Source organism: Dasypus novemcinctus, chromosome 6 (assembly GCF_030445035.2).
Source record: "Dasypus novemcinctus isolate mDasNov1 chromosome 6, mDasNov1.1.hap2, whole genome shotgun sequence".
Classification (NCBI taxonomy): Eukaryota; Metazoa; Chordata; class Mammalia; order Cingulata; family Dasypodidae; genus Dasypus; species Dasypus novemcinctus.
The window spans coordinates 39,824,581-39,845,884 of record NC_080678.1 but is presented as its reverse complement, the minus strand read 5'-3'; the positions used below and the strand labels follow the sequence as shown (position 1 = coordinate 39,845,884).

Sequence of the window (21,304 nt, the reverse complement as noted above, 5' to 3'; positions counted from 1 at the left end):
AAAACCATAGACCCCTTACTAGGTCCACACTGTACTGTGTATTATTTAATAAATATATCACAGCTGCACCAACATGTCCCTATAAGAATGTTTTTTTAAAAATTTCAATTCAAGCTCATGGACCCCTCGTTAAGAACTGCTGAATTTGTGTTTGATGGGATAACCAAGGACTTTACCCTAACCATGTTGATACCTAAAACTAACCATCACACATGCCCAGCATCTACCCCCAGAGCCTGCCATCTGCTCAATACTTGCTTGCAAAACAAAATTTTCTAAACCCAGCACCAACATTTTCTCAGACAGTCCTCCGTGTCTGACCATAACCATCCCATGCTCAACAAGTGGTTGTCAAGCACCTTTTGTGACTACTGCTGTGGCAAGAGTAAAGTCAAAAAGGCGAGAGTCTGCGCCTCAATCCAGTTCGGGAGCTGAAGCGCAGTCAGTGTTGGGGAGGCAGGGCCGGGGGGCGGCGAGGGTCTCACAATTGTGCAAGTTCCTACATAAACGCCAAAGCCATCATCAAGTCCTCTCGTCTTCATGTAACAATGTCTCTCAGGTTCATCTTTTTGTAGATGCAACAACAGCTGGCACCCGTGTCTCCGCTCTGCTCCCTCCACGATGGCCTGTGTTTAGGCTGCTGGTTGGCTTGTCCCCCAGCACTATTCCAGTCAAGTCCCTCCCCTCTCAAGAACCACGGGAGCTCCTTACTGGAACTGCCCAGTCAAGTCCAAATTCCTCTGCCTCGCTTTCAGGCTCTCCATCTCCTGACACCCTCCCTAGGTGACTTGACAGCTGTCTTAATAGTTTTGAAAGGCTGTCAGAGAGAGAAGGGATTAGTCTGACTCCGTGCTGCTCCAGCAGGCAGAAGGAGCTACAAGAGGTGGAAACTGCAGCGAGACCTAATTGCCTCAATGTCAAGAGAAGCATTCTGGAGCTGGTGGTGTAAATGGACGTCTGCAGCTCTGATCACCCATGGCATACTGCAGGCAGCACCCACAGCACTTGTTCTCTACTCACCAGTCCAAAGTGGCAGGAAGTAACAACAAATTGCATGCCCAGTCTGAACACCAATCATACAAAGTTTCTGATCATTTAGGCAGAATACTGCTCATCAAGCCTCCTAAATTAATGAAGACAACAGAAAGAATACTTAAGATCTGCAAGAAAATAGGTGCTCATGTGGCAGGTTGAAGGCTATTCTTGTTGGCATGGGGAGGAGTTCGGCCTTTGTTCCAAAGGCAGTGGAAGCAGCGGAATGACATGTTCCCAGAATGGAAGCGGGGACCAAGAAGAATGAATTCTCTTCTTTGAGGAGCTTTGTGGCAATGTGGTGGCAGCTCAGGGAGGCTGCAGCGGGGACCTGTCAGGGATGCTACAGGGTGGGTCAGGCTCCAGGAAGGTCGGCCTCCAGGAAGGAAGTGAGGCAAGAGCCCTCCCAGCACTGACATTCTCACTGGCCAGCTCCTACACCTACCCCCTAACTGGCACCCTGGTCTCCAGCCAGGACCTCTTCAATGTCTGCCAGGAGGTGGCGCCAATCTCTCCCCAATCTGAACCTGCTTTCTACACCTACCTTAGTCTCTTCTTTGTCACTCAAATCTGACCTATCTTCAGCAATCTTTTTAAATATAGCAAATTATCATAAAGAAGTAACGGGACTGATTGAACAAGTTACTGTACATTCAGAAAATGAAACATTGTGTGGCCATGTATGTTGAGGTGATGGAAGAAAATTTAAGGATGTGGAAAGATGGACACCATATACTAGTATGTGAAAAAAGCCGATTATAAAAGTGGGATCCCATTTTTGAAAATTAACCCCAAAAAATGTATGCATAGAAAAAATACTAGTGATGGATACATCAAAATGTTTTGTTGGGGAGTGGATGTAGTTTGCAGCTGAGCACCAGCCTCCCACCTAAGAGGCCCCAGGTTTGGTTCCCAGTGCCTCCTAAAGAAGACAAACAATGAGCAGACAATAAGAAAAAACAAAAAATAAAAACAAGCAGTTGCACACCTGCCTCCTAAATGGAAGGTCAGGGGTTTGGTTCCTCATGCCCCTTAAAGAAAAAACAAAAACAGACAATGAACAAAAATGAGCAAACAGTTGGGGGAGCCATCTCGGTGTGTGTGTGGGGGATGTTAGTTGTATTTTCCCTACTTTTTCAAAAATTTATACAGTTAGCATTATTTAACTTTTTTTTTAGGCGGTACCAAGGATTGAACCCAAGACCGCATACATGGGAGGCAGGCACTCAAACCACTAAGCTACATTTGCTTCCCAGCATGATTTAGCTTTTATTGATTTTTACACGTTTTTTATTCTATTCACCAAAATCATCCTCTTCCCTAACTCGCAAGTAATTCTGACCTATATTTAGCTCTTTTCTGTCTCTAAAACTCATGAGTGGTTCTGTATAATCTAGTACCTGGTTATATGCTGTCTTGTGCTATTACGAGATTGTTCCATTCATGTTGGCCTTGTCTCTCCAATAAAGAAAAGTCTTCTCTGGCAAAATTGTATTTGTTTTTTCTTGTTTTTCCAGTTGCATAGTACTGTGCAGGCATCAAGCACTTGCTGGAGGCTTGGTACTGGATTAACAAGGTGCTACATAACCTACCTGGATTTCAGAGGCCCTGGCTGCAGGGATGTCCCCAAATGCCAATAGCACTGGCTATGGTGGGCCCCAGGGAGTAAGGCTTGGGTCCTGATCCAGTTGTCCAGTCACTCGGATTCTAGACTGCTTGGCCCTGTCACATTATTCTGCCCCAGTCTCCTCTAGGGGCTGAACCAAGAGATCTGCAGACCCTGATGTCCCATCCAGATCTTAAACTAACTCTCCTCCTGTAGCTACAGCACAGTTGGAATTTGGAAGGTCACTTTTGTATTCTTTTCTCATTATTGTGAACAGCACAAGATCTGAGGGGTCTTCAGTGACTTCTATATTTTGGAAACTACTCTGCATCTTATTTTTGAAAAATGGGCCTTATTGCCACAGTGCCTACTATGGGCTGGGCACTGTCCCTGTCAGTAGCTCTGTAAAGCTGACCATATGGACAAGGTCTGGAGAGCTAGCCATCCTTTTCTCTTGCTTAGTCTGTGCTGGGAGGCAGCTACTGTCTTACATTTTTACCTTGGTTATGAGATTCATTACACTCTTTCACTCTGCCCGCGATTCAAACTCCAGCAACCACCGTTTAGCTCTGTTCTCAACTTTTTTTCTGTCACTAAATCAGAGGGGCAGCACACCTTCTTAAATAATAAGGCTTGGAATAGGACATCCTGCTGTTTTCTCAATAGTTTTTTAAAGTGCCTTCAGACATAACTTTCCATAGATATCCGAAGCACTGTCAGATGGAAGGAGAACAAGATTTATTCTGTAACCAAATCCTGTTGCTTCTACAACCATAACATTGCTCCACTGAGGCACTTCTCTCCATCTCCCTTGCCACAGCCCTGGTTCAGACCACCGTGCAACCTTGCCTGGATTACTGCAACCCGTCTGCTTGCCTGTCCAGTCTTGCTCCTCTAAGCCTTCCTCCAGAGAGCCTGTATGATCTGTTTAAATTCTAAATCTGATCACACCACACCTCTTCTTAAAACCCCATAATGCTTCTGCATTGCCTTCAGGATAAACTCTAAACTCCTTGGCATTGCGTTTAAGCCTCATCCCTGCTCAGCTCTCCAGCTTCATGCCTGGCCCACAGTATTTCAGCCCTACCAAGCCACTTGTGCATCGAATCCCAAACACTCCCATTCTCTCTTATCCCAGGTCTTTGCCTAGAACATTTTTCCTCCCCTCATCTAGCTATCTTATTTGCCTTCCAGAAGTCAGCTCAGGTGTCACGTCCTCCAAAGGCCTACCCATGTCACCCAAGGCTAGGCTATGTATCCCTAAGCCCTCCATTTCTTGTCATTTTACCTTGGATTGCCTATTTCATGCACCTTCCTCTCTTGAGGGATGGGATTATCACCAATACTAGTGTCTGACACATACAGAGGCACTCGTTAGTTACTGAAAGGCTGAATGACAGAAGACATAACAAGGACGATAGAAGGAAGTTTGAGGGGAGGATTTCCACCCTATGTACTGAAGAGCTTTCTAATAACCAATGATGTCAAAAGAAAAGGAACAGTCTGGCAAAGCACAGTGAAATCCCCATCTCTGAAATTCTCCAAACACAGCCTAACTGGCCATCAGGCAGGGAGCTTTTTCAACAGAAACACATTGGAGTATATGCCCTCATTTCCTGTCTGCAGGAAAGCATGATTAGAGCCACTTCTGGGATCAAATGATCTTGGTTGGGGTCCCAGTCCTGCCAATGACTGAGATCTTGGGCAAGTCACAGCCTCTCTGGGCTTCCCTCTTTGTAAAATAAAGTGATAGCTGCACTACCTGCCTACTTCAGATTTTGTAAAAACCAGAGATTGCATACAGTATTAAAGTGCTTTGTGAAAGCCTAAGATCAAATGAAAGGTATTATTATGATTTGTTACATATTCTTCAGGACTTATAGCTTCTACTGAATAATTTTAGTTTTGCAACGACAATTAGACAACAAGGTACCTACATTGAAACTTTTACTGATGGAAGCAGAGCCGAGTATTAGAGCAGAGAGATTTTTTAATCTCTTCTGTGTCATGCCACTGCCCCCAGGAAGAGGCAATAGTGGGTATCAAGAGCATTTGTTTTGCTAGAATCTGTGAAAGGTCCTTTGTTTCTGTCATCAGAGAGATTTCTTGGGGCCAACTACTAAAACAAGGAGAGTAGGGCCCCCAAAGCTTCAAATCATCATCGAAATCAGCAGAAAGACTAGACATACTCAATAAACCTTCCTCTTGGGTCACTTGTTTTAAGCTTAATAATAGAGACAAGGATAGCTGACAGCATTCCACTTCCCTTTTGGTATGACAAACCCAATGGAATCATTTAATTTAAAGGCTTTTTATTAGGAACCAGGAGAGTGAGCTGCTTATCCCTCTGTAACAGTCTAGAGCAGGTCATTAGGCCCAGGATGGAGAGAGGCTGTCAAAGGTGCTGCGGTGCACTTGGCTGCACTTGATTAGGGCCTAGAAGGAAAGGTGGTGGCAACAGATTGGCAGGAACTGGTGTTGGCCAAAACACCAAGAGCCTGGGGAAGACACCTCTACCTTCTTTCCAACTCTACTCGAGGCTGGAGCATGCCAGGAGACAGAGAATGTGGCTGGAATGAGGCAGGTGCAGCAGTGTTGTCTGAACCCCTGGCTTCACTGAGTGCTACTTCACTTGCCTGCCCTCCATTCTTCTTGCCGTTTAGTGATTAGGTATTTGAAGAACTCATACACAGACCATGCGATGGCCGTGGAGGGGATTTGGTAAATTACTCTAGCCTGCACCCCTCGGAAGTAGGCGGTCACCCCACCTACTTGATATACCGTCCGGAAGGCACTAGCCATGCCTGTGATGTGTCCTGTAATATTTGAGTTCAAAGCCAGGGATTCCTGGGTGTTGAGCAGTGTTTTGCAAACGTCCAGTGGGGTTGTGGCAGCGGCAGCTACAGCTCCTGCACAGGCTCCGGAGAGGACGTGAGAGCTGGGGTTGTACCGTCTCTGGGGGTTAAAGTGCTCCTGCAGGAATTCATAGGTCATGAAGTGAATGGCTTGGAAGGGAACGTTCATGGTGAGCTGTGTGGTGTAGCTGCGGTAAAAGGCTCCGGCCCCTTCATTTTGCCACACTGCCCGTACACAGTCTGTCACCCGGTGGTATGGTGAGTTATACATCTGCATCCTCTGCTTGACCACTGGTAGTGCCATCAACGAGGAAGGAAATGTCAACAATGAGGGACAGCAACCAACCAGTGGGCAGGTGTCCAGATTCACATTCCCAGTCAGCAGGTCAGCCAATGGAAGGGAGAGAGAAGAGAGAAGTATGAGCCAGCTGCTAGGTAACCTGGTGAGTTAAAGTTTCCCTTTTTTGAGAGATGGGGCTTGACAGAGGGTTAATGGAGAGCCAAAAATGAATGAACTCATTTCCAGTAGGATTTCTTTAAAACTGACCAATTAACACGCAGAACATATTTATGGATTAGAGTCTCCAGACTGTCCCCTTGAAATAAGTACCTATTATCTTACACTTTCACAAGTCTTCTAACAAGAAATGATTCTGTAGCCATAAGCATAATAATGAATATAGGCCTAACAACCTAAGGCTCAGGTACTAAGAGTACCTAACTCTAAGATAGGAGGATGGTTATCTTCCCAGAGGACAGAAAGGAGTGCTACAAAAAAAAAGAAAATACGATTCTTAGTAAAAAAGGATTCGGTTTTAGTTTCCAAACATCTCCCATTCCCTCAAGCAGATAACATGGCATGAGCTCTATGAATCTTCAGCTTAGCCCTTTCCACCCTGTGGCCTTGTCCAGACAGATAAAGAACTGGAACACACAGAACACAGGAACTATGCTGTGTCCTCCCCCCACACCTACCATATTTGTTTGGGTACCTCATTCTCCCCTGACTCCCCAAATGAAAGACCACAATCCAAGCAGCAATGCAGGGACAGACCTCTACAATTTATCCTTTCACCCATATATTAACTGTCTTCATTCAAATAAGAAAGGCAATGTTTTTAAATCTCAAAATCCATCTTCACTTCCTTGAAGAAAAATTAAATTTTCAGGAGAGAGCAAATCCACTACAAAGGGAACTTCCAAGAAGGCCCAGGAACAGTCCAAGAAGAACCGTATCTTTTCCCAGGTAAGTCCCATTAAATTGCAAGGAATATGGTTCCTGTCCTAGAAACTCCTAAAAACCAACATGGACGGGGTGCCCTCTAGTGGTAACACAAGGCAACATGGTGGTGGAATTTCCCACCTTAACTGAGGGTCCTCCCTGGCTTTCTTCTGCAAACCAGAAATAAAGGAAAAGTCCAGAGATGCAGATGCAGTTGCCCAAGGAGAGAAAGGTTGAGGAATCATTACCTTCCACTGGATTCATGGCTGCATCATGAAGTAATGTGGCCACACACCCAGCTGCACCTGCAAAGGAAAAAACAACTGCCACATGTGAGCCAAGAGGGGGTGACCAATTCACTAAGGCCCCAGAGCAAAGGGGAGTGACTGTGCTGAGCCACAGCGGGAAGAGGGAATGTCAAGGGCCAGTCTGGAGATTGAAATCCATTGCTTGTAAACTGTTGCTAGAAGTGATATCACTTGCTACCTTACTGCCAACTTAGTAAGGTTACCAATATACGTTCCATATCTGTGACAGGAAGGCCAGGAAGCATCAAGCAGCCTAGATTTTATCAATACACTGCTGCCAAGAGATGCCAGTATATCAACAGTGCTGTGCCAGTGTGGGATGTGCTAATGGCAAAGGAGAACATGAGGATCAGGTGGTCAGATCTGTACCATGGGATCTCACCTTCCACTCTGCTGCCCAACCCCCATCTACAAATCCTAACATCTACCCGTGCAGCCCTTTCCTTCAGATCCTGAACTACTCTAACCCTCACCCTTTCCACATTTGAGTTTCAGAAAATCCCAAAAGCCCTGGTGTGCTATCCTTTCCCTTACTTCAACACAACCCCCAACCTTCTGATTTCTCTGTACAGTAGTCCCTTGACCCCATCTCCATTCCCTTTTTGAGGCCTTGTCATGTCCTCAATGACACAAACTGTCTCTGGTCAGTTGGGATCCTGAAAAGGTGAAGCAAGGAGCTGAGGCTCCATTAAGTGTCTTCCTGGGATCCTGGGATGGCTGGGTCACCTTGGATCTTGGCCTGAGGAGCAGGACACCGCCCAACCATCAAAGAATATACAACAGGGGTAATTCAGTGTGTGTCTCCATATTACCAGGACATTAGAAGTTGATGCCAAGAAGCTGAGAGCAAAGAGTCAAGCTGGTAGGTAAGGGACAATATTGCAGACCTTTGCTGAGGTGCCCCAAAGGAGGGGTGGGGTTGAAGCGGCCTGTTGCCAAAGAACATCAGGTTTGGAGATCCCTCCCTTATAATATCTAGCCTATCCCAGCCCAAAACTTCAGATCCAAACCATGCTGAGATTGGAAAGCACCGACAGTAGCAAAAGCCCAAAAAGTTGAGAAAGTGGGAGAACCAGCACAGGAAGGCTCAATACCATTGGCAATATGGCTATTGCCCCCAGGGTGGATTACATCACTCAATGTCTTTTTTAACTTTTCATAGCAGGCAAAATAGAGGGCGTGGGCAGGCCCTGCGCCTGTCGCTGTGACGTTCAGCCCCCGCATGGGCCTCCACAGGCCCTCCGTTCTTATAATCCTCCAGAGTGCCTCCAACACGTTGCGATAGCGGGCGGCTGGGTCAGGCTGTAGGCTCTGCATCCGGGTCTGAAAATACAGCAACGCGAGAAGAGCAATGTCAGTGATGCCAACTCTTGTCCAACCTCAACACTCACTCAGGTTTTGGGCACTGGGCAGACTTTCTACACGGAGTCATGTGAATCTGCAGGAGTGAGTGCTGGCATCCAGCTTTAGCTCTGTCCAAAACTATACCCCATCTTTCCAAGCCTTGGACCTTTCTTTTTCTAGTCATCTATGACCCTGAGGGTAGAACATTACTTTCTCTGAGAATATCACCACTAGTAAATGTCCTTGAACTTCAAAATGATTTGTAGCCCCAGTAACAAATACCAAGGATATATTTCAAAAGTTGCTTTTATATCTTTTAAATAAACTCAGGCAAAAAGTTCTTTACAAATGGATTCTAAATTCAAGTATTTACTGATTGTCTACAACATACTTCAGCTTTATTTCTGAAAACTGGTCCTGGGACTGCTTCCTGGCCACACACTATACTGACTAATGAGACAATGGCTCATACTTTGATACTTTTTCAGGCTATTTAGCATTGGCAGCTGGGTCTGCAAGTTAGAATCTTGGCAGAAGCATTCCTAATAGATGCTGTTCTAACTTCCTGGGAAAGTTTTTCCCTGAAACTGTAAGTGTAGGGAGTGTCTAGCTGGAAATAAACCTAATCTCTAGAAGTAAAGGGACTTCCAAATTTCTAATCTTAGCTGACCAGATCTCAAACTGATGTCAGAAAATAAAATCAGTTTCAGTAAAGCAAAATTCTTGGAATCTCTGAAGGATTCAATGAATGGACAAAAGTATATGGTAAAAACTTTGTATGAAGTTCATGGACAAAATTTTATTGAAATCTGTAAAATACTTTCCCCAAACAGACCTTCTCTGAAAGGTGCATCTCCTAATGAAGACCTCTGACTATTAATCCATTTCAAGGTTAAAACAGCATGGAGACAAATGGTTAATATAAAATCAATGTCCAGTGTCTAGCATGGACACTCAAAATTTGTTTGCTAAATGAAAGAACGAACGAATGAATGAATGAATCTTTTGTTACATAGCTGTGTTTGAGCCAGTTCAGAAAGTAACAAATACAGCCATTAGTGAGCCAAACAGTCAATTGATGTGCAAGTACAGCTTAAATTCTTGCTTCATTCCAATCACTGGATTTAGCTGAGATTTAAAAATTTGAAACTAGGAAGATTTAGGTGGCTGACTCGAATCCAAAAATAAGTACTGTAACGTCTCTTCTCAAGAGCATAGGGAAAAAGAAACTAACCAGATTAACAGGTCCTGGGTGACTGCAAGCAATCCACATCCTTCTAGAGTTATTTTCTCCAGGTACCAATAAAGAATTGAGCACTTAAAAGGTTAATTACCAGAGGTTCAATCAGAAATATACAGCATCACTTATCACAATCTGACACATTCTTTTCCATTTCTCAAAACAACAGCACAATATGTATTGCCAATAAAGGATGTGCTTACAGATCTTTCACAGCACCTGCAGGGTATAAAATCCATCAGAAGAGTTGTTTGGAGAGACTATTGGTCTTTGCTGGATATAGCTACTAACAAACAAACTGGGTCTAGTGGGTTAGCAATTAAGTGGTTTCCATAGGTTTGTTCAAAATTGACCTTGTGTGTGGGGAAAACCTGTTCAGAAATTGCACTGCTCTGCTGGCGTGAATAGCATATTTGGGCAACCAGTCTTGAAAGGTCTGGTCCCAGGGGCCTAGAATTCTTTACCCTCAAGAAAAAACTAGGATGTATATGTTACTTTGTACATTTTACACACATCTAAATCTAACTCAGTAATTCCAGCTCAATGAAAATACATACTTATGGAGAAGACCTAGATATAAACCATGCCAAATTTCGCAGGAAGGTGAGATCTCAAAGTAAGACTTTAGGAAGAATTCAATATAAAACTACTATCTGGGTTTGGAGAAAAGCCAAATTAACTAGTAGGGAGGAAAATGGTTTGGTGAAAGACAAAGCCATATTTGGGTAAGAAAGTCTAAGTTTGAACCTCAGCTTGGCTGTATGTGTGGCCTTAGGTAAGTCACTGAAACTTTCTGAGCTTCCATGTTGTCATGTGTAACATGAGGCCAAGAATATCTGGCTCATAAGGCTATTGTGGGGGTTAAAAGAGGAAATGCACATAACAGTCACTGGTAACATATAAGGTGCAATAAATATAATGCTCTGTATCAGGTTCAAATATGACTCTCAGAGATATTAATGTTCTTGTGTTGGAATTCATAGACCTTGACACTGTTCTCTTGGTAAGTGATTTCACAAATATGCAGGTGTAATTAAATGGTCCCTACCCAATAAATAAATCAGGTTTACTTTTCTGTTTTTTGCTTTCACTTTTAAGTTTCTCTGTGGTGATAATGGTTTACATGTTAAGCTATCAATCTGAAGGTCACGTGTTCAGAGATAAGTTCCATTGCAAAATTCTATACCTTGCTTAACTCGTGAAATCTGCTTTGGGGAGGCTATATGAAGTCAGATAGATTGGATTCAAAATCATAACTCTGCCAGTTAAACTACGTGACCTTGGGCAAGCTACTTAACTTCTCTCTAAGCCTCATTTTCTTCATCTGTAGAATAATGAAAATGTCTACCTCATGAAGTTGTTTTAAGGATTACATGAATAAATGTATGCAAGACACTTCAGTTAGTGCTTGGCACACAAGAACAATTGCCATTTATTGAATACTTAATATTTTTATCTTTATTATCAGATGCAAAAAAATCAAATAAGCTAACATTTCCATTTCCTAGCCTTTCACTGATGAATGCATATATATAATCATATACATTTGGAGTTTGGAAAAGACTTACCTCCTTCTGCTCTTTCCCTCTTTAACTTATGTAAGTAGATACTTGCTTCTCCATTATAGGGGTTTGAAAGCAGCACCTCTGTGACTGGTAGGTACTGAGCCAGATGATTTTGAGAAGGGTTCTGCCTACTTTAGGTTACAAAGCCTTATCCATACTATAGATAAAGTCTGGCTCTTGCTTCTAAGACCGAGTAAAGGAAACTGAGGTTTATCTGGGCTTCCAGTCTCCCTGTTATGACCATGGAAATAGTTGCTTGAATAACTATGACCTGCCAAAGCTATGCTGACTTCCCGTGGTCCCTCACAAGCGTATTTAAGTCAACTTAATCATAAGTGGCTGGGGGTACACAGGCTTGCACATCAAGAGGCAATGCCTGGGGAAGTGGATTTGGCTCAACAGATAGAGCTTTTGCCTACCACATGGGAGGTCCAGGGTTCAAATGCAGGGCCTCCTGACCCATGTGTGAGCTGGCCCATGTGCAGTGCTAATACATGCAAGGATATAATGCCATGCAGGGGTATCCCCTGTGTAGGGGAGCCCCACATGCAAGGAGCGCGTCCCATAAGGAGAGCCGCCCCGTGTGAAAAAAGTGCAGCCTGCCCAGGAGTGGGGCCGCTGACGCTGCAAGATGACCCAACAACATCAAAAAGACACACAGATTTCCGGTGCCACTGACAAAAATAGAAGTGGACACAGAAGAACACACAGTGAATGGACACAGAGAGCAGACAACGGGGTGGGGGTGGGGGGCAAGGGGAAAGAAAGAAATACAAAATAAATCTTTAAAAAAAAAAAAGAGGCAATGCCTGCTTTCATCAGCAAACACTGCTGGGCGTGCCCCTTCTAGGCTTTGACACAGATACCTGCCTCCAGTCTTGGAGTAGGGTGGAGCTCCTCTTCCTCTCTACCATCCTTTAAGGTAAAAGAGGAAGAATAGCTGCCAGGGACAAGTGAAGGGATTTGAATTTTACTTTCACGTCTGTACAACAGTGTTTAACATACTTACTGACACCAAATCCTACAGGTCTAACCTAGTTCTTCCCTCTAGTCACTTAAATCCCAGCATTAATGGCAAATGAAATTGATTCTTTTAAAATAAGTTTTTGTGTTTTTTTGAAGACTCCTGAGCATTCTTCCTCCAGATCAAATAATGATTTCTCTACTGTAGGGCTTTGAGGCATGACTGTAATGTAGCACAACTAATTTTTTAAAAACAGAAATTCCAAAGCTTATGTAAATGAATAAGAACTGTCCTTCATATATAAAATTGACTTATTCCAGTAATACTGTGGTTATTCAAAACCTTTTTGAACTCCTCTTTCAAAAGTGTTCAAAACCCTGAGGGGTTCAAGGCCTCAGGAGTAAATCAGTCTTCTTGCTTTCTAGTCCTACCTTAGCTTTGACCCATTTGTTCTCCCACCTTATTTGCCAGATTTGATTCTGAATGGTCTCAGTTAATTTTTAAAAAATCAATTCTATCTTGTCACAGGACAAAGACTTGTCCTCATTAAGGATACACACCCAATGTTCTAGAGGCATTTCTAACAGGAATTTATCAAATGTTTATGGCAATCGCATTATGGTAAATATATGGAATAAAGAGAAAGCCTCTCAAAGTAACTATAGTGAAGAGGACAATTAAATTGACAAGTAGAAGTAATATTTGTAAGTCATTGTATTACATTGTATTCTTCAAACCATTAAATAATTTTTATTGCTTTCCCTGATCTGTTTTCATTTGATACTCATCCTGAAACACAGTACCTTAGACCCTGCACTCTACTCACAGTCTAAGTATAGTGAGGTTACTTTGCAGTTAGATCAAATTAACTTTTGGACATATAGTATTAACTCACAGCCATTTAACCTAGACTCTATTACATGAACATCTGAATCTTTGTCTTAACCATTGTCAGAGCAATACCCATCCTTTTACTTCTCCCTTGTGGATTTCACTGTTTATTTCTATATCTCCCAATTGACAAGGACATTTAAAATTCTAATGTCCATTTTAAGTGCATTCACCATATATTCAGTGGCTCTATTAGGAATTACCTTGCAATGTGCTAGGATACTCCTGCCAATTCTGTGTCATTCAGATAGCTTAATGAGCACTTTTCCTATTTCCTCATCCACATTGCTAATGAAAACATGAAACAGTACTGGAGCCAGGGAGAAGCAGAAGAGATCTACTTGCATTTCCCAAGTTGATACTCTCCTCCTTTTGAATAATCTTCCTAATTTGAGAAAATAAACATCAAACTGCTGAGTGTGTTTTACTATTACCTTTAACATGTAAAGGAGGCACCAATGTCAGTCATGATATTATTTCAGTAGTCCCTTTGTGTTTACTTATCACTTAGCCCTTACCTTTAATCTTCAGTACCTTTGCTGATGTACTAGAATAAAAACTGAAAAAACTTCACTCAGCTTTCTTTAGAAGGACCTGACTTCTGGTCCATTAATCACCTTGGTTGGTTCTGGATGGAATTAGATTTACTTTCACATGAACCGTCCCCTCTTGGTGATCCCATTTCACTTTCTTCACATTTATATTAATAGCTAATTTCCAATACCCTCATACTTCCCTTTTAGGCAACTTTTCCCTTTTTGTCAACTTTAGGTGGCTAGAGAAATTAGTGTCAGTTTCATTTTTTTTGTTTGGAAACTGATGTTCTCCCTGTACATACACAGTCCTAATCCCAGCTCAGTTTTCACGTCCAGGAAATAGGTGGGGTATCATGCCTTCTGCACAGAGAAAGCGAAACCTTTTCCTGAACCTGGTATTTCGCATGTTATTTCCAGATTGGAGCTCTGAATTCTGACTGCTCAATGATTTCTATTCACTCATGGACTAAGGTTTAAAATGTAAATTCTTTCTCAGGCTGAGAAATCCAAATTCCGGTTCCTGTCCCCCACACTTTTAAATGAAGACACAGCAAGGAGCTTGTAAAAAGCTTTCGCCCACAGAGCATCTGATTCACGCCGGTTGACTTCACTTTAATCGAGTTAGTAGCACTTACCTGTGCTTCGGGATACCCCATCCCACCCTATTCCTGTTTAGTCCCAGCTGGGATCCAGGGTTTTGGCTGACAGATTTTCGATCCAGGGTCCCGATTCAGATCTCACTGCCGGTTAGAAATGGGTCCTGGTTCATGACTGGGATCAACTCCCAGCCGGGACCTTGCTTGCACGGAGAATCGGTTGAATTGCGCGGTGGTGGCAAGAGCCAGGAAGGAACCCATGTCAGCTTCGGCTCCCAGCCGGGATCCTGGCTCCGGACAGAACCCGGGGGTCGGGTCTGCCCCAGGTGGGGTTCGGAGCCCGGTCCGTGTCTCACCTTGACGCAGTCGATGGGGTACATCACGCAGTGCTCCAAGATCCCTGCCACGGCGCCTGCCACCATGTGCGTGGTGACAGTGGCTCCAGCGGGCAGCGCCTCGTAGTCCGGGCCGGAGTCCGGATCCTGCCGTACAGGGGGCCTGCAGGCCCCGGCCTCCCCGCCGCCGGCCCCCCGGCCCACGCCCCGCTGCAGCCACCCGTCCAGCAGCGCCGACTCCCCGGGGCTCCGCCCCGGCCCAGGCGCCGGCCCCCCCGCCACGCCGCCGGCCCCCCGCCCCTCCAACTCCATCCACCCAGACCAGCTGCGGCGCCCACCCTGGCCGCCGCTGCCGCTGCCGCCGCCGCCCCCCTGCCCCGTGGTGTCCGCCTCAGGCGCGGCCCAGAGAGTAGGGGCCTCCGGCTCCCGCTTGGCCCCGCGGACACGCCCCTCAGCCGACCATTGGCGCAGCCGCCAAGTTAGCCCCACCCCTTCTCTACGTAGGAAAAATATGTCGGTGTTATTAGTGAGGCTGCCCGTCATTCCTCCGCCCTGAGGCGTTGCTACGGTTTAGATCCCACCCCTTCCCCTTTGATCTTGGAGGCTTATTGTTTATTGGCCGCTGATTGGCCGAGATCTAAGAGCAACCCGCCTCCGAGGCGGGAGAAACTTAAGGCCTAGCATTGATAGGCTAAACCGCTCGGGCTACTTCTACCGCGGCCATTGGCCCGCACCACGTCGGTAGCCGATTGGCTACAGAAAGAGAGCGAAGCGCCCCGGGGCGAAAGAGGCGGGCTTTAGGCACGTTCTCGGCGCCTGTGGAGCTGCTGGCGCTGTAGGCGGAATCGAGCGCGAGGCTGTGCTAGGCCTTTACGGTCAAGCCGCTGACTGAGAGCGTGAAGGATCCGCTCGCGAGCGCCCGTCCCACATCCCGGGGCTGGCGGCTCGCGGGCGGGCGGCTGGGGTGCCGGGAACTCAGTTTCCGCGGGATCTCGTGGCTGGCGGGAAGTGGAGCCAGCTTGGGTACCCGCCGGCGCGGCCCGCGGGTCATTCAGGAAGCTGTTGCGACCTGCGGGCCGAGGCCAGCCTCTCCGCGGTGGAACAGCGCGGCAGCCGGTTACAGACTGGTCAGATCTGGAGTGTTGGCCGCTCAGGCCGCGGGCGTCCACCTGAGGACTCGGTGGTTCTCGGGCCCCGGCGCCGGACACAGCCTTGCATTTGAAGTCGCTCAGTAAACCCGGCAGCAGTCGAATGAATGAATTCGCCGGACCCAGCCCTGGTGCTGGAGGAGGGGAAGAGGGAGGTGGAAATGGGGCGGGATGATTCAGATATGACGACAGTTGGAGAGGCAGGACTGAAGGCAGCTTGCCAAACAGCAGAAGTATGGCAGCTCGTCCTGAGTCTGAAACATCTTGTCCCTGCTGACTCATTGATGAACCCCACTGCCTAGCAATGATCGCTCTTTGTGATAAGATCCCTCTCCCTCCCGATCGGATAGGCTGGAGTCTGAGATGTTTGAGAACAATACCAGTAAATTCCAGCTTCCAGGACTACCTCCTAGGTTGCGACGTTCCACGGGGCCCGCAGTGCACCCACGCATCAAAGCAACACTTGGGCTGCAACTTCGGATGAGGAGCAGAGACTTTTTTCCACTCCGAATGTCCAGCTTCTTCAGTCTCCTTTCACTACAGAGTATTTGCATAAGCCTCCCTTTTCCAGCTCTGTCTACTACAGTTTTACCGAGATGATGTAATTTTGAACTTTCCTATCTGTTTCTGTCTTTTCCTTAGGGGAAAAGTTTTCCTTTTTTTTCTAAAGCTTAGCCCTTCGCTGGGCTGTCATTCGATTTGTTACCCATTCTCTTCCTCTTTCAGCGGTGGTTATTAACCCTTGGCTCTCGACTTTTAGGAAAACAATGAAGCTACAGATCCTCTTCTCTCCTCTCCAAGCACATGCAAATTTTGCACATAATTTCTGAGATTGCAGAGCTCCTGAAGGTGACTCCAGGACCGCCTAAGAGTCCACTAACCTCAGATTATGAACCTCTCTACCTCCTTTCCCTGAAAAAATGAATAGGTCTTGCAAAAAGAAACCCTGCTGGAGTACTTTCCCTTTACTGCTATTTCCTTTCGCTCTTTAACTCCCACTTTTTTTATTCAGTGGTCACAAATGACCATTCTAAGTCCAATGGTCTGTTGCTTATTCCTGTTTATCTTGACTGAGAGGTAATACTTGTGCCATTGACCCATCCCTCACTGAAATTTTTTCCTAGCTTCAGAAACCACTTTATTCAGTTCTGCCCTTTACACTTCTCCTTCTCCATTCCTCTGTCCACTGAGGTGGAACATTCCTAAAAGGTTTAATGCTTGTCCTGTACATCTTTATGACCTTGGTGAGTGTTCCCACTCCAAGTCTGTTTTCCTCTTTGGAGGCCCATCTCTTTTTCCCAGGTTGCATACTTCTTAAACTGGGATTTCTTCGTGATATTCCTTCATTAAATAAATATTTATGGAGTACCACGTCTGTGTCTGGGCAAAGAACTAAAAACAAGATACAGGACAGATAGAGCCCATTCTCTTGTCAAAGTATTCCTTGGTATGGGAAGATAAAGTATCAGATAGCTCCAGATGTTTTGCTAATACTTGCAAAAGGATGGTGTGATAAAGTGTGAGTGGATGGCTGCATCTGTGTGGTCAAGAAGATCCCATTCTGAGATGACACTTTTGGTGAATTCTGAATGGCAGGCAGGAGCCAGACATGACAGACCCAGAGAATAGTAATGCAGCAGAAAAACAACAACAGTACAACACTAAAGTGGGAACAAGGTCAGAAAGAAGGCCACTGTGGCTGAGCCTGGTCAACGAGGGAGAAGTGATACAAGATGAGAATAGAAAGATAGGCAGGGGTGAATAGACAATTTCTGACTCAGCATGTCCATTCCAAACTCAGCCTTTTTACTCCCCACCACAACCAAATTCTCCAAAGTTTTCCTTTTCTACAAAAGTCTTCACTCTGCAGAATCAACCAGACTCTAAAACTGGAAGTCTTCCTTGACTACTCTCGCCATCCAATTTCCTAGTCAATGTCAAGGGTTATTATTCTGAAATGTTTTGTCTATGCTCTCCTTTTCCTTCCCACTAATAACCTTTTACAGAACCTGATGACTTTACTTCTCCATTAATGTAATAACCCCCTGAATGGCCTCTCTACCTCCATTGTCCCCTAGCTTTACTGATATTTTGAGTCCCCTTAGTCCAGGTACATAGTAGGACTGTTCTAGCCCTGGGACTTGTTTGACCAATGAAATGTGAGAGAAGCATGAGAGAGTCACATGCTGCCTTCCCTGCCGCAGTGACTGATGGTGGAGGCTCCATCAGCCTGGGGCCCTGGATGAGGAAGATATGAAGCATAGTCCCCTACATGCCACCTCCTCCTCCCAAATAGACTTGAGGCATGAGAAATAAACCTTGGTTGTTTTAAGACATGGGAATTTTAGGGTTATTCCATACCACAGCTTAATCTAGTCCAGTGCTTCTCAAACTTTAATATACATATTAATCACCTGGAGAATTTTAAAACGCAGGTTCTAAATAAGTCTTAAAATAAAAATCTTACAAGAGCAGATAGCAAGCACAAAACAATGGAGGGGGGGCAAATACATAAATAAATCTTTTTAAAAATTAAGGATTTTGTATACCAAAAAATAAAAATCTTAAATCTTAAAAAAAAAAAACAAACTCACAAACAAGTAGGCTTTCTTGGTGATACTCTCTATACCTATTCCTGTACCTACAATTCCTACAATGTCTTGCTTTCTTACATTCCCAGAATAATTTTTTCCTCTTCTCCCTTCAACCTCTCTCTTCTACATCTTTGTTCATGCTTTAGGGAGAGACCACTAGTTGTCTCAAAATCAAATCTCACTTCCTTTAGCAATAGAAACCTCAAGTTTTATTGGGCACATGGCTTCCTAGCAAAAGTCTATATTTTCTCCAGGTTCCCATGAAGCTTATTTAGGCTGTGACTAAGTTCTAGCTAGTGGGGTATGAATGGAAGTGATATGTGAAATGTCTGGATTGGACCTTTGAAAGGAAACGATATGTCCTCTAACTCATTTTTTCCTTTCACATAAGCTGGAATACAGGTCTAGATGTCAATCCTTTTTGGCCACGAGGACAAGGGCTATACCTTAGTCAGTGGCAGACCAAAGAACAGAAGAAAAATTCAAACCATGGAGGTGCCTTATCACCTCTGGACTCCTGCTCAGGCTGGTCCATGAGAGAGCTTCTTTAAGCTATTGCTGTTAAGTTGAGTCTTTGTCACAACAGGTGAGTTTATATCCTAACCAACACCTACTCTTCCTCGGAATGCCTTTCTCCCTTTGTTCTTATCAACATTTCTATTCTTGAAGGTCCAACAGAGGTCCCACTGCTCCGTCCGGCTTACATTACCCTCCTTCTCTGAACTGCCATCATACATGTCCAGGCAAGAAGTACAAGAGGTATGAATGCAGTATAAAATGAGATTGACTCCAGCAGCCACACATGAAAATAAGACCAATTTATTTACTTTCGCTTAAAAAGAAATTGATTCCTAAATTATGAAGAATTGACCTTAAGTGCTGGAGGAATTCAGAAATGGGGGCAACCAATGAGGACAGAAGGAATGAGGAGATATTAATATATATTTGAGCAGTTTTTAAACTGGAAATGTGTACAGGAAGACTTTCCAAGGGGTATGTGGGGAACAAAGAGTTTCAAGGGAAGTAATTTGCTATTCCTTATCTTCTGCCGGTATTCTTTCCTAAAACTTATCTGCTTGCAGTTCTTTTTTACCACCTCCCCTTTCTCACTCTCTCTGACCATACAAAAGAAGGTATACCCTTACCATCTTACTATGGTTCATTACCCTGTTACAAACACCCCTCCAGTTTGCCAAATAATCCTGGTATTAACAAGGTCTCCTTCAGACAAGGTACACCTGTAAACTTCATGTCTTTCCCTGAGTTAAATATATTTCTATTAAGGGAAAAACATTTAGGAATGAGTATTTTGGCCCTTGGATAGATTTTCTGTGTTGGTATACATTATTGACTGGAACAGTGGGTTTTTATCTATATCACCTATTCAGTCCTGACTATCACTTCCAAGGGAGAGTCCCCTTAAGAGTAAAAGCAGAGTACATGATCAAACATTAAAGGTGAAAGTAACTTTTTCATTCGGTGACACGCTCATGGCTATTATATCATCCAGGTGACACTTTCTTATCTATTATTCTTAGAATTAGGATATTTAAGATTTATAGAAATGTATGCCAGGATATTATAATGTGCCACAAAGGGCAGAGCTCCCTCTCTGATAAGAAACAAGAGCTGAGTGATGTTCTCATTCACATGTGTGTCAAACTGAGTCTCAATTTTATATTTGCATTCTCTCTAGGAGAAGTATAGGACAAGTTCATATTTACTTCTTAAAGATCAACATTTTTGCCTTCAGATAAAAGGAAATTATAACAAAAATTTAGTTGGCGTTTTTTATTTTCTTAAATATTTATTCAGACTTGTGTTAAAAGGATTTTCATTTAGAAAAATATTTTCACTTTCTTTTGTCAAAAGATTATTTATTAGCACCCAATATATGAGCTGAAAAAGCTAGTGTCTCATTATTTTCTCAAATATCTGTGCTTCTGTAACTCCAAAGAGCAGCTCTAAAACAGTCATAATATAACTCCATGGTTGCCTCACATCAACTTGAAGAAAATCTATTTTGGATAAAGGTAAAAGATCTGGAAGTAACTTCATAGGTACAATATATCTTTATGAGTGATGAAAATGTCTTAAAATTAGATTGTGGTGATTAATGATTGCACAGTTTTAATATGCTAAAAACCACTGAATTGGGTGGGTTTTATGGTGTGTGAATTATATATCAATAAAGTTGTTTTTTAAAAAGCAAAAAGATCTTATTGGGATATGTTGACTAGTATCTTTTGGAACTTCATCAGTGTCTTTTTTTTAAGATTTATTTTTTATTTCCCCTCCCCACCCCCCCACCCCCACCTCCCCCAGTCTCCCTGTTGTCTGCTCTATGTGTCCATTTGCTGTGCGTTCTTCTGTGTCTGCTTATATTCTCATTAGGTGGCTCTGGGCACTGAACCTGGAACTTTCCGGAATGGGAGAGAGATGATTACTCTCTTGCACCACCTCAACTCCCTGTTCTCCTATGTCTTCTTCTTTTTTTTTTTAACAAATCAGTGTTATTGGTACATATTAATAAAGCATACAATTCATCCAAAATGTACAATCAATGGTATTTGGTATAATCACATAGTTTTGCATTTATCACCTAAATCATCATTAGACCATTTTCATTATTTCAATAAAAAAAAAAATAATAATAATCCAAACTAACAAGAAGAGTCTTTACCCCTTAATCTCTCTATGCTTCCCCTGCTGTACACAGCTGCATTTTCTTGCTATTCTTGCACAATTACTTTTTTATTAATCAGTTTTATCGAGATATACCCATATACCATACAATCTATCCAATGACTTTTAGTAGAAGCACAATGTTGCGCATCTTTTCATGTCCTTTTCAGCTATTTGTATTTCCTTCTTGGAAAAGTGTCTATTCAAATCTCTTGCTTATTTTTTAAGTGGGTTGCTTGTCTTTTTATTTTCAAGATAATTTCTTTATATATGCTGGATATTAGGCCTTTATCATGTAAATGGTTACGAAATATTTTCTCTCATTGAGTAGGCTGCTTTTTTTTTTTTTTTAAAGGATATGCTCTCATGTTTTTATTACTCAC

The 21,304-nt window shown here is 43.7% G+C and overlaps 1 protein-coding gene and 1 long non-coding RNA gene across 3 annotated transcripts; one reads left to right on the top strand and one right to left on the bottom strand.

Moving 5' to 3' along the window:
* Positions 1 to 4,933: 4,933 nt before the first annotated feature.
* SLC25A28 (solute carrier family 25 member 28) lies at positions 4,934 to 15,103 on the bottom strand. Of its 2 annotated transcripts, none has more exons than XM_071215726.1 (4): positions 14,516 to 15,103; positions 8,118 to 8,346; positions 6,964 to 7,038; positions 4,934 to 5,784 (listed from the first exon to the last, which is right to left on the bottom strand). In XM_071215726.1, exons 1-4 carry the CDS (start codon positions 15,035 to 15,037, stop codon positions 5,267 to 5,269), a joined length of 1,344 nt encoding a protein of 447 aa, XP_071071827.1. In that variant the 5' UTR covers positions 15,038 to 15,103; the 3' UTR covers positions 4,934 to 5,266. The 2 variants fall into 2 exon arrangements, with proteins under 2 accessions (XP_071071827.1, XP_004467200.2); XM_004467143.4 differs by having other exon boundaries at positions 6,964 to 7,020; positions 14,516 to 15,097.
* Positions 15,104 to 15,286: 183 nt separating this feature from the next.
* On the top strand, positions 15,287 to 20,451 carry LOC131278705 (uncharacterized). The gene is made up of 2 exons (XR_009186115.1): positions 15,287 to 18,822; positions 18,906 to 20,451. It is a non-coding gene; the product is annotated as an uncharacterized lncRNA (long non-coding RNA).
* Positions 20,452 to 21,304: the final 853 nt, after the last annotated feature.